Source organism: Sinocyclocheilus grahami, unplaced genomic scaffold (genome assembly GCF_001515645.1).
Source record: "Sinocyclocheilus grahami isolate Dianchi unplaced genomic scaffold, SAMN03320097.WGS_v1.1 scaffold2450.1, whole genome shotgun sequence".
Classification (NCBI taxonomy): domain Eukaryota; kingdom Metazoa; phylum Chordata; class Actinopteri; order Cypriniformes; family Cyprinidae; genus Sinocyclocheilus; species Sinocyclocheilus grahami.
This window is the reverse complement of record NW_015507629.1, coordinates 28,917-42,968: the sequence shown is the minus strand read 5'-3', so window position 1 is coordinate 42,968 and position 14,052 is coordinate 28,917. Positions and strand designations below refer to the sequence as shown.

The window sequence follows — 14,052 nt, the reverse complement described above, 5'->3', positions numbered from 1 at the left end:
GTCCAAGGATTCCACACCATTCCTAGATACGTAATTTGCGTAGCTGTGAATGAGCGTACATGTGCGCCCTATTTACAAATGATTGGAACTCATTAACATACACACATTTAACTATTAAATCTGACCTTTACGAAGTATTTGTGAATCCGGAGGAGAGTTTTCGGGAAGGTCTGTTTTAAGCGTAAATTACTCAGAATTTACTCGTATATTTACGAATGTTTCATGAATGAGGCCCAATAAGTGTAATACTGCTTTAAATTGTTGTTGCCCCCACCCCCCGCCCGCTGTTTAATTCTCTAAATTAAAAATTCTGTTTAATTGAATTGCATTTTTGTTTTTCTGAGCAAAAAAATAAATATCATACATTTTTGCTCTGATTTACAGAATGGACCCACTAAAATGTCATTCAGTGTAACAATCTTGTCAGGCATATTTACAACAAAAATCTATTTATGACATATTAAAAGACTGATTACTTTCACCCCAAATACTAATTTTACATTTTTTAAATTTGCCACTATCCTAGGTTTTGCCCATTTGTCAGTAAGAATATTTTACTCATTTAAAACACAATCAAATTTAATATGCTCCCTTATTCTTTTATATATTTGAATATGTACACATCAGAATAAGCATGTTGTTTGAATTTTTACATAAATATTGTGTTACACCGACCGAATGACGATGTAACATTATTTCAACCAAATTTTGACATTTTGTTCTCCAAAAACTTACTTGAAACCTTAAAATAGACACTTCACTTACATTTAATGTGCTTTCTATGGACATAAAATCACTTTTGTACATTTCTTTTGATGCGGACATCTTAGTGTCGTTGACCCAAATACGACTTGAGAGGCTGTTCATGTCCAATTCCCGATTAGGAAACTCGTATTTGCGTTAATTCGGACAGCACTTGAAGGCAGCAAGTGCACAAGGTGAGCAGAGGTGGGCAAAGTGCACAACTCCATTACTTGCGTGAAAGTACAGATAATGCTGGTTAAATATTACTCCATTACAAGTGAAAGTTGTGAAGACAGATTTTTACTTAAGTGCTTTTAAAGTACCAAAAGTACATTTTCAGGTTTTATTATTGTTGTATGTAATACTTGCATTACCTTATGCCTTTGAAGCAGCTTACAATACATTACACCTAATGAATACACTGACTAGCTTGTAGTATCATTGAAATAAAGAGCTTTTAGAATGTTAAAAACCTATAATAAACAAAACAATTTTATTTAACACGCCCACAAATGCAGCATGGTAGTGATCTCACACAGCTCTGGCAGTGTGTTCACACATCTACATGTAGATATTCATCCACATTTGAACCAGATGGACAGTGAAATTGCTGTAAATACAGACTGATGAGAAAAAACCATCAAACCTGCTTTAAAACCCAGCAACACAACTGCAACTGTATAACTTTATAACAGCAACACTGCAAACCAGCAAGATTTATTTGACATCAAAACAAACATTTAAAACATGCTCTCTAATCGCTTTCGCTGTACTTTGATTTCATACACAGAACGGTCCATGCAGTGTCGAACACCTAGCCTACACAATTTAGCAAAATCAAACAATATTGTGTTGAATAGGAATGTAACGATTCACTCAACTGACGATTCGAATCACAATTATTATTACTTTTTTTTACAAAATGAGATTTAAGACATTATAGACAATGTGTCCTTTTATTATTGCTTGGACAAAATGTTGCATGTTTCTTTGTGAGATTGAAATATAACACCATAATAATATACTAATATAGCACTTGCATATCATTGCTCTTTTTGTTGGTTTTGATTGCTTCTATTGTCCTCATTTGTAAGTCGCTTCAAAATGCAAATATAATGTAAATGTAAATAACAAAACTAAATTGAAATTTTAAAACGAAACCCAAATAAAATAAATAAATAACACAAAATAAATCTCTTCATATAAACAAAATAAGGCTTTGTCTGTGCTCTTTCCATTTAAAATTAGAGGCAAGCACTGCATTTTAAAGGTGCAATGGGTGATTGTCTTCAGAAACATTTTTTGTTATGCTGGTTGAAAGTCTCTTCACATCCCGATAGCAGTTATTAAGTTAAATGGTCTAAATGTATTTATATATTCTGTGGAAGGCGTAGGACCAAGAAATGTTCGTCGAATCAATACGCTCGTTCGAGTGTTTTGATTGGCTTTCCTACCTGCCTGTCAACATGTGTATTAGCATACCTCTGTGCACCCGGTTCGTGCAGACAGCATTTTCACGAGATCAGCTGACAAAAGTACAAAGAAAAGATTTCCAAAGTTTTCACTGACTAACGTAAATGTATTTTGTAAATATGAACAAATTTTGTTTTTGACGGCTACAACACATTCCAAAAAAGTTGGGACAGGAAAACAAAAAAGTGAAAAGGTTATAAAATATCCACTTTAAACTGTTTTGAAACTGTTCACAGTAAGCAGCTGAACTGGTAATAGGTCAAGGTATCATGTTTGGCTATAAAAGGAACATCTCAGTCTTTACAAGCAAAGCTGGATCATGGCTCATCACTTTGTGCCAAATTTCACAAGAGAAGTGTCAAACAAATCAAAAACCACATTTTGCAATGCAAAATTGCAAAGAATTTAGGTCTTTCGCCCAGGTACCATAAATAATATTGTGAAAAGATTCAGGGAATCCAGAGAAATCACAGTACATGTAGGGCAAGGCAGGAAAGCTCAGGTGAATGTGCTTGACCTTTGAGCCCTCATATGGCATTGCATAAGAAACTGTCATGCTGTTAAATATAGTCGCATGGGCTCAGGAGTACTTCAGAAAACCATTGTCACTTACCACAGTCTGCTGCTGCATCAAGAAATGCAACTTGAATATCTGTTACTCTAGCAGAAAGCTATACATCAACTCTATGCAGCGATGCTGCCGTTTTCTCTGAGCCAGAGCTCATCTCAGATAGTTAAAAAGATGGTGGAAATGTGTGCTGTGCTCAGATGAGTCTACATTTCAACTTGTTTCTGGGAAAAATGGATTTCGAGTTCTCAGTCCCATAGACCAAAGGGACCATCCAGACTTTCATTAGCGACAGAAGCAAAAGCAAACGGAATATGACTGGATTATGTGTGAATTACTATTGACATGGAGGCATATATTGGGATTGTACAGAGAAATATACTGCCATCAAGATGATGTCTTTCATGGGAAGTCCATGGTTATTAGATCGAGACAATGCCAGCTCTCATTCTGCATGTGCTACAACAGTGTGGTTTCGTAGAGACCGAGTGAATGTGTTAGACTGGCCTGCCTGCAGTCCAGATCTGACTCCTATTTAAAATGTATGACGAGTCATGTAAAGGAGAATCAGACAACGACGATCACAGACTGCTGAGCTTCTGAAGTCTTGTATCAAGCGAGACTGGACAAATACTTTGCTTGCAAAACTTTAACAATTAGTATCCTCAATTCCCAGACAATGAAACCTTGTAATTAAAAGAAAGGTTGATGTGACACAGTGTTAAACATGCCTCCGTCCCAACTTTTTTGGAGCGTGTTGCAGCCATCAAAATCGAAATTTGTTCATATTTACAAAATACATTTACGTTGGTCAGTGAAAACTTTGGAAATCTTTTCTTTGTACTTTTGTCAATTTAAATAAAAGTTAAAGAGAATTAACAAATCAACGATTCTTAATTTTATTGCATTTTACCAAATGTCCCAACTTCTCTGGAATTGGGGTTGTATATTGTTATTGTGAATTATTTTGGAAACTATAATAGTGTAGTGAAAAGTCTTTCATGACAGCCCTAATCTGGAGTTGTTTCCTGCAGGTATTTGGTGGACAGTAGCTGGTTCAAGAAGTGGAAGAAGTATGTGGGTTTTGACAGTAGGGACAAATATGGGATGGGCAGCCAGAACGTGTTTCCTGGACCAGTGGACAACTCTGGTCTGCTCAAAGGTGAGAAATTTCATGCAAATATCAACTTTACCATGAAGTAAAAGTAAGTTTTTACCAAAAGAACAAAACCAAGTTGTGCACTTAGGTCTCTATTTTACTGCATTAATGAGCATTAATAGAAATGTGGAAATGGGAAAAGGAAATCACCATGCTTATCCACCACATATGAGGTGTGCACCTATAGTAAATTTACACTTTAATCCAACTATATTTCAAGTTTTCAAAACGGAGATAGTTGTTTTGTCAACAGTAAGCATTTTATAGAAAGATGAGACCATTTTTGTGTTCGGGATTTTGAAAACATGTCTCGATGTTGCACTGGAGCCACTGATCACGGCCTCCCGTCTCCTAACACTAGAAGAGGTGTGTTCGACTTGAAGCAGCGCTGTGCAGGTCGATCGGTGTAGGACATCAAAATATAGTGAGAACTATAGAGAGCAGATGGCTCTTTATGCTTTCAAATTGCTCTAGCAGTACTTTCATGTCAAACATCGATCGTTCTTCGCAGTGCTGCTTCAAGACAACCACACACCTAATAACTAGAGCGCATTAGCATCAGTGGTTCGTTGGTTCTTGGGTGGTTAATAACACATTTTTCTGCGGTGTGACAAACTCAGAACTAGGGCTGAAATGATTCCTTGAGTAACTCGAATGCAAAAATTATCGAGGCAAATTATTAGGCTTGGTTTAGTCCATTTACTGTAACTATACACGGAACAGTGTTTCACCACGAACCATTATTACTATTATTATATTATATTATTACTGACGCACAACCCGATAAACGCTGGACATAGCCTGCGTCCCAATGTGCACGCTATCCATCCTAAATTCTTTGTGATAGTAGTAATTTTCAATACTATTTAGGGCAGATAGGGGGGATAGTATGCACATTTAAGACCGTAAATCAATATGGTGGCTAGTTATGATGTCCCTAAGTCGGCTATGTTTTGTGAAAGACTAAGCGCCATTCATGTTGATTGTCTTATTCTCTCTCTGTGACACACAGACACACTCCCCATACAGTTACAGTATGCATAAAAATACCACAGAAAGAAAGTTAGTCAATATCACACGAAGACTAAAGAGTGCCAGTTTTCACCTCTAAAAATCAGCATGATTACAAATGTGATACTGATTTTATGCAACAGTTCAATAAACGAAGTTAATATGAAGGTACTTACATTTTAGACACCATATTGCCTGTAGTGCTCTATTTCGGCAACAACATTATTTTGTTTTTTTCACTGTTCACTGTTTTGTGTCTCTGAGCAACATGAGGGCGTTTCGTTCCTGAATGAATCGACCGTTTAAATGATTCAGTTCAATCGCAATGACTCACTTATTAACAGTGACTTACTGCCACCTACTGGCGGTTTTAATTTCACATTTAAAGTATCTTTTCATTTTTAAAATAATTCTAAATATCAGTATTCAATGTTTCATATTTAAAATAACAAAATATAATTTTTTCATTTGTAACTGCAGGTTAAATGCATTCATGTCCCTCTGAGCCGAATTAAATAGTGTAAATAGGCCTACATCTAAATTCCTCTTCAGATGCAGCTTCTGTGTTTCCTCTGCGTTGCAAAGATTAATTTTGTTGACACTGATATCATTTGTTTGGTAACAGACCAGATGTCTCATTATTCTAATTGACTGATTAAATGTAAGAATTTGACTCAAAAGATGATGCACACTTTTATATATTAAAAAAAAGGCTTTATAAAGGTAAAAATGCCCGTAAAATGTAAAAATCAATTTAAACTTATTGGAACAGATTAATTTCTATCACTGCTGTGAACTGACCACACAGCATATGATATCAAAAGCAAGTTTTACACACACACACCAGTACGTAGAGAGACATTTAAGATGGTTTATTCTCCAAATAAATACGTTTTCCATGTTTCATTCCATATTATTACACATAACTTAATTTCTGAAATTATTATTATTATTTTGTATGTATGGATTACTTTGGTTGTTACCGACATCTGGTGTAAATTTTATGTCAACAGCACTTTTAGAAATATATTTACTGGGAAAAATGGTGACGTGTTTGATACATATTTTGCCCGCTGTGTATATGTATATATATATATATATATATATATATATATATAACGGTTAGTTCCAGTCCTCAGTTCTGATTGGTCAGCAGCTGTGTTTTATTCACGATACAGCACGGCTATGACTGCTTCACTCAATGGTTCTGTGTATCACTGAGCAACACCACTAGCAACATAAACAATCAATAATATAGCATCAAAACTGTTCCATGTATTATGTATTTAGGCAAAATTAACTGTTTGTTATTTAATGAAGTATGAGTGACCCCTGCTGGCATTATGTTGCAGCTTTCATCTTTAATTTTGAGATGCCCATGCCCTTCCCCCCATCGTTGATGTGTGCACATGCGCATCTGTGGAAGCTCACAGTTTCCGAAGTGAGGAGGGAATATTATTGTATTAGTTTTCTGTTTCAGGTATGATTCTGTATGTCCACATGTCCATCAGTTTACACTGTAATGACACTTGCAATCTCACACTGTGCTGCAAATCAGTCTGTTTTAAAACCAAAACACGGAAAACAGACGTTTTCTCATGCTGAGAGATAAGCAGATGTATGCGTGCATGTAAAACATCATATATGGTGTTAAAAATAAACGACACCATGGATGAGAAGAATTTCTATTCTCTGTGTTTATTTGAGTTCTATAAGATGAGGCATGTCACATTAGATCATTCTCTGTCAGGAGCTATTTTTTAGTGGAATTTAACGAAAAAAGTATTGTATCAATCCATACATTACACACCCCCAATTTTATTAAACCTAACAACGCCTTTCAGCCGTGACTTATTCTCAATGCAGCATGGCCTCTCGTACCTTATTGCTTACATATACAAAGTTCTGGCATGAAACTCTAGATGGCGCAGTACGATAGGTCTAACCAATCTGACATCATTGTTATACGGCACAGCTGACTGGGTCTCTCCTGTATCTGTAGCCAATGAGCTCGCTGCTCAACATTCAAATATATGACAAGTGCTTGCTGTAGTTGCAGCGTGCTTCAGAAACAGCTGAAATCAGCATCTAAGATGCATAACAGAAAAAGGGACAGCACAAAAAAGCTCGGTTCATTAGGGGAATTTATTCAGAATAAAGACATAACATAAAGTGGGAAGGAAAAATAGTCAGGAAAACAAAACAAACGAGAGTGCAACAGGACTGCAGCTGGAAACGCCACCCGCACCAATCTGGCAACGACTTCTTATAGGCACTAAATGACACGGATACAAAAAAAACTCTTCCAACCCCTAGAGGGTGGGCAAATCATTACAAGATGGACAAGAGAAAAGAAACCCAATTAAAACTACACACATGTAACATGAATATTCTTTTAATCCATATCGCTGTGTATATTGAGTGGTCTGCCTAAGTGAATTAAAAAATGAGCAACCATAAACAGTTTACACTAAGTGTCATGTTAGCAGTTTGCATCGTATGCAGGAGCGAAACATTAAGCATATTAGCAGCAGCATTTACAAATTGGTGTTTATACAGCTGGAGCAAAACGGACACGCTGATAGTAACGGACATGAAACCGGTTAAATTAAATAAGCATTCTTATGTATGCATTTTAACCGGGGTTCGCCGGTTATCCAGCGGTGTAATCTCAGTGTCACATTCGTTTAAATTCTAAGGCTGATATTTTCTCAAATGATTTCTCACATGACATAGAAGTTTAAAGCATTTCTCTTCTGCTGCACATCAGTGATGTATGTGTGTCCTGTCTGTAGATTGGGACACGCTGGACATTAAGGAACACCTCATTGATGAGCTGGACTATACCCTGGTTCCCACAGAGGGCTGGAAGAAGCTTGTGAGCTGGTACGGCCTGAAAGATGGACAGGAGCCTATTGCTCGAAAGGTAAAGCTGTCTGGAAGGGAAGCCGAGCTGTCCATATCCACTGTAGACATCATTACTTACTTGTAATTAGCTATTTTCCCATCCAAAGACGCAAATTTAACTTATGCGCAAAACTGGAATATTGCATAAAACATTTGCGAATAAAGCACCGTTTCCATCCAACGAGTCAAAGAGTACAAAATCGTCACTTCCTGATAAACTAGCACTAAATATCTTAAGAAAACTAGGAGAAGCCACTGAATATAATAATTTTCATATGTAATAAATGACTTGCGCTTCAGAGAGAGCAGACATAACACAATAAATGTGGTCACTGCTATTAGAGGTGGATGCCTTCTGTTTGGGAACGCATGACACGGATACAAAAAAAACTCTTCCAACCCCTAGAGGGTGGGCAAATCATTACAAGATGGACAAGAGAAAAGAAACCCAATTAAAACTACACACATGTAACATGAATATTCTTTTAATCCATATCGCTGTGTATATTGAGTGGTCTGCCTAAGTGAATTAAAAAATTAGCAACCATAAACAGTTTACACTAAGTGTCATGTTAGCAGTTTGCATCGTATGCAGGAGCGAAACATTAAGCATATTAGCAGCAGCATTTACAAATTGGTGTTTATACAGCTGGAGCAAAACGGACACGCTGATAGTAACGGACATGAAACCGGTTAAATTAAATAAGCATTCTTATGTATGCATTTTAACCGGGGTTCGCCGGTTATCCAGCGGTGTAATCTCAGTGTCACATTCGTTTAAATTCTAAGGCTGATATTTTCTCAAATGATTTCTCACATGACATAGAAGTTTAAAGCATTTCTCTTCTGCTGCACATCAGTGATGTATGTGTGTCCTGTCTGTAGATTGGGACACGCTGGACATTAAGGAACACCTCATTGATGAGCTGGACTATACCCTGGTTCCCACAGAGGGCTGGAAGAAGCTTGTGAGCTGGTACGGCCTGAAAGATGGACAGGAGCCTATTGCTCGAAAGGTAAAGCTGTCTGGAAGGGAAGCCGAGCTGTCCATATCCACTGTAGACATCATTACTTACTTGTAATTAGCTATTTTCCCATCCAAAGACGCAAATTTAACTTATGCGCAAAACTGGAATATTGCATAAAACATTTGCGAATAAAGCACCGTTTCCATCCAACGAGTCAAAGAGTACAAAATCGTCACTTCCTGATAAACTAGCACTAAATATCTTAAGAAAACTAGGAGAAGCCACTGAATATAATAATTTTCATATTTAATAAATGACTTGCGCTTCAGAGCGAGCAGACGTAACACAATAAATGCGGTCATTGCTTTTAGAGGCGGATGCCTGCTGTTTGGGAACGCAGTCGTGTAAGACAGTAATTATACAGAAACACTTTGATGACAGACTTTCCTCAGGCATTTCAGAACGACCAAAACAACATATAGATGCTGTGAACGAGATCGGTCCGCTGGTTAGTCAATTTATCCCGTCTCATAGCGCAAAGTCACATGACTTTTTCAATGCGCATTGGTGGAATTTATTCGGTAAATGTGTTTCCATCGTAGTTTATGTACATTTTTTCTTATCGGTTAAAAAGTTTATCCTACTCGGTTGTGCGCATACGTTTTTTTATGCACATTTTTAAAAATGTATGCGCATCTTGGCGTTTCCATCCAGCGGTCTTTTATGCGATAAACCCAAAATGCACATAAAAATAGGAGAATGGAAACATAGCTATTGTTGCATACTACGTCACATTGCTCTTTTCTGATGTAGACAAAGTGTCATTTTCAACATTGACAGACAGCAAACATCTGACGATCTTTATCTACATCTTAAACTTTGTGAAAACTAGACATGCACCAATATATCGGCCGCCAGTTTATTTATTTATTGGCTGATTTTTTATAGAGGTGGGTAGAATATCCAAAAACTGTACTCCGGTAAATGTACAAGTACTTCTGGAAATAGTTACTCAAGTAATTAAAAGTAATAATCTTAATAGTTACTTGAGTAAGAGTAAAAAAAAAAAGAAACTAACAATTGAACATCCAATTGTTAAAAAATAATAATATTGACCTCAGCAGTTTTTTTTTAATAATTATTCTATTCCAGGCAAATTTAAATAAAGCTTTCTCCAGATTAAAATATAATAAGAAATACTGTTAAAATTCCCTTGCTTTGTTGAAAAATTTGTTATTTGAAATTTTATAGGGGGCTAATAATATTGTTTTCAACTGTGTATATATATGTCACAAAACTGATGACTTGTTTCAATGATCATCCACATCATAAATCATCAAAAGTTTTTTATATATATATATATTTATTTTTTAAATGTATGTACATTTTTAACTATACATTATATCAAATTTGTATCAAAATATGGAGATTTTCTTTTGCTATTTTAATAAGAAATACTGTTAAAATTCCCTTGCTTTGTTGAAAAATTTGTTATTTGAAATTTTATAGGGGGCTAATAATATTGTTTTCAACTGTACATTTTTAACTATACATTATATCAAATTTGTATCAAAATATGGAGATTTTCTTTTGCTATTTGAGCAAATGGGAATGCAAAAAATACATTTGTTAGCACTCTCCCATTCACTGCTCTCGAAGTTAGTCATGTCGAAATATAAAGAAAACAAATATTCTCTGATAATGTAATCCATATGAAACCAACGAGAGGTACAGTTTTTCCTGTCTAAACTCATTGGGCCTCATTTACGAAACAAACGTACGACAGAAAATTGGGCGTACGGTCGTTTCAACGCAAAACTTGGAATTTATCAATATGGACGTTAGCGGTGGCTACGATCAAATCTCACGTCTGGTCTCAGCTCGTGGACGCACGTTTTTGAGTTACCTGAACTTGCGCGCAGCAATGTAAATATGGTGGAGAATTCTAGAATGACAGCGTTTTGTTCATTTTTATTTTCCTGACCGTCAAACGAAGCTCATTAGTCGATCGTTAACCAGTAAGATTAGAATGTCTTTAGCTTTATATGCGCGAATAGTAGCGTAAACAAGACCACGAGGATTCAATCATTGCATCATGCACCTGCTGCGCTTAACTGTGAAAGAAATTAAAAACAGAAATTAAGTCTATAAAAGGAATAAAATAAATACACAAAATATATAATAGGCTATAATATAATTAACAGATTAACAAAAGGAGAAAAAAACCCACTGTGCAACAAGTATAGGCTACGCTCGTTAGAATGTCTTTAGCTTTATATGCGCGAATAGTAGCGTAAACAAGACCACGAGGATTCAATCATTGCATCATGCACCTGCTGCGCTTAACTGTGAAAGGAGAAAAACAGAAATTAAGTCTATAAAAGGAATAAAATAAATAGGATTACACAAAATATATAATAGACTATAATATAATTAACAGATTAACAAAAGGAGAAAAAAAACCACTGTGCAACAAGTATAGGCTACTCTCGTCTTTTGTGACACTCTTAATGCATTTTATTTTTTTTTCTTTATTTGATTTAATTCATCTGATCGCACAGGCGCCTCACGCACTCACAAACGACATTAGTTCTAGCGTTGCTGACATTTCAGCCATTCATCATCAAACTAAAATGCAGTCAACCAAACATAAAAGTTACACTGTTTATTACATTTATAGGTCCGCTGTAAAATCAGCGTGCAGCACCCAAACTAAAATTTTTGCGCATGTGATCTACCACATCCAGTTCTCAAAAGCCTTGTGAACAAATGTTCTGTATGTGTTTTTGGCTTTATTTCAGTGACCTTAAAATATATAGTTTTTCACTAACCACGCATAAACATTGTTTTCTCACAAACACAAACATGTACATCCATGTTGCTCACATATTACTGTAGCCCAGTTTGTGCTAAATACAGTGTTATCAGACTTTAGCCATTTTAAGCAAATGTCAGGGCATGTCAAAACTTCTCCAGGTCCTCAAAACCCCGTCAGACACCAGAGGGATAATAGTAGTACACAGAAAGCAGTTTTCTCTCTAGTCAACAGTCTAGTCAATGCTTAGTATAGTTCTCGTGTCACCAGTACACTGAACTGGTGAACTAAGGAAACAGTTCAGACTTCGACATGTCTGCTAAAAACCAATGAGGTGCTGATAATATGAACAATGGTGAACCAAGGCCTGAAATGAGTACATTTCTTCATGGTTTCTGTAAAAAGGTGAGTTGATTAGGACAGTGGACAATGTGCACTGTGATTGAGATACTGCATGTTGCCAACAATTTATGGCTCATAAAAAGCCTCAGCTTCATTGTCATCAGTGGATCAGTTGCATTTACTGTGCAACAAGTATAGGCTACGCTCGTTTTTTGTGACACTCTTAATGCATTTTATTTTTTTTTCTTTATTTGATTTAATTCATCTGATCGCACAGGCGCCTCACGCACTCACAAACGACATTAGTTCTAGCGTTGCTGACATTTCAGCCATTCATCATCAAACTAAAATGCAGTCAACCAAACATAAAAGTTACACTGTTTATTACATTTATAGGTCCGCTGTAAAATCAGCGTGCAGCACCCAAACTAAAATTTTTGCGCATGTGAAGGATTTCACACGAATATTAGAACATGAGTGAAGTATAAAGCCATGTTTAGGCTACATAATGAATAATAGTTATGCAAACTAATGTTACAAATAGGATATGGCAAAAATGGATACATTTGGATTCTTGTGTTATGAGACAGGCGCGTGAGCCCAATGCCGTTTCAGTTTTGCTTGACATATTTGTGTTGTTTATAATGAATGCCACTATAGCCTTTTGTTTTATTTTATAGTTTAAAATATTGGCTTTATTTCAGTGACCTTAAAATATATAGTTTTTCACTAACCACGCATAAACATTGTTTTCTCACAAACACAAACATGTACATCCATGTTGCTCACATATTACTGTAGCCCAGTTTGTGCTAAATACAGTGTTATCAGACTTTAGCCATTTTAAGCAAATGTCAGGGCATGTCAAAACTTCTCCAGGTCCTCAAAACCCCGTCAGACACCAGAGGGATAATAGTAGTACACAGAAAGCAGTTTTCTCTCTAGTCAACAGTCTAGTCAATGCTTAGTATAGTTCTCGTGTCACCAGTACACTGAACTGGTGAACTAAGGAAACAGTTCAGACTTCGACATGTCTGCTAAAAACCAATGAGGTGCTGATAATATGAACAATGGTGAACCAAGGCCTGAAATGAGTAAATTTCTTCATGGTTTCTGTAAAAAGGTGAGTTGATTAGGACAGTGGACAATGTGCACTGTGATTGAGATACTGCATGTTGCCAATAATTTATGGCTCATAAAAAGCCTCAGCTTCATTGTCATCAGTGGATCAGTTGCATTTGTTCCAAGATGAGAATGTCAGAAATGAGAAGCAGAGCCATCGAAAGTGATCTGATGATACATGACTTGTTTTGTTTGACTTCAACCCACCATTTTTTTCCATTGAGATTCCAGTTGTGATTAACTGCAGAGTGTCAAATGTGGGGTTTTTCACTGTTGTGTTTCACTGTTGTTCTTGTCTATTGTTTGTCCTCAGGTGGTAGAAGCGGGCGTGTTTGTGAAACACTGTAAGGTGGAAGTATATCTCACTGAACTCATGCTATGTGAAGACAGCAACATGGACAACATTGTCCCTAGGAGGTTCAGCAAAGCAGAAACCATAGGTACGTTCAGAGTTTTTTTCCCTTTAGCTAAGGGTTATTGATAGTTGGTAGTTGAGCAGAAATGTCCTGTCTTGCAGGGTGGCAGGCTGTACTTGACGTAAACTACTGAAAAGACATTTTAATTCAAAGTTTATATAAATTGTACAAAATGGCTCGTTTGGATTTTGTGGGACGTCACATGGCAAATGTATTTAAACATATGTATATGACTACCTCTAGAGCAAGGCATCGACGAGTAGTTATACAACATCACTCAACCGGCCTTGCCCACTGGCATTCAGTTTCTGAACAGCTGACATTTGCCTACACTCGTTGTGAGCGTAGTTGCAAAAGCAAGTAGAACCCATTATAGTCAATGACGGTGTCTTAACTAGATACAGTTTACAGATGCCCATTCAGTTTCTGATTATACTCCATGCGTGACAAGACAACAGGATAAACAAAAGCTTAAAAGGATGTCATGACTAGGCCTGGGCGATAAAACGGTATCGATATTTATCGAC

The 14,052-nt window shown here is 36.5% G+C and overlaps 1 protein-coding gene across 1 annotated transcript in view; it reads left to right on the top strand.

Annotated features, from left to right (window-relative positions):
- Positions 1-678: 678 nt before the first annotated feature.
- LOC107575056 (E3 ubiquitin/ISG15 ligase TRIM25-like) overlaps positions 679-14,052 on the top strand; it is a gene marked incomplete at its 3' end in the record, with an annotated part of 38,172 nt that continues 24,798 nt past the window's right edge. The window contains exons 1-4 of the mRNA XM_016261467.1: positions 679-686; positions 3,820-3,947; positions 7,751-7,881; positions 13,423-13,549. Coding sequence (XP_016116953.1) covers positions 679-686; positions 3,820-3,947; positions 7,751-7,881; positions 13,423-13,549 — 394 coding nt within the window. The remainder of the gene's footprint in view (positions 687-3,819; positions 3,948-7,750; positions 7,882-13,422; positions 13,550-14,052) is intronic.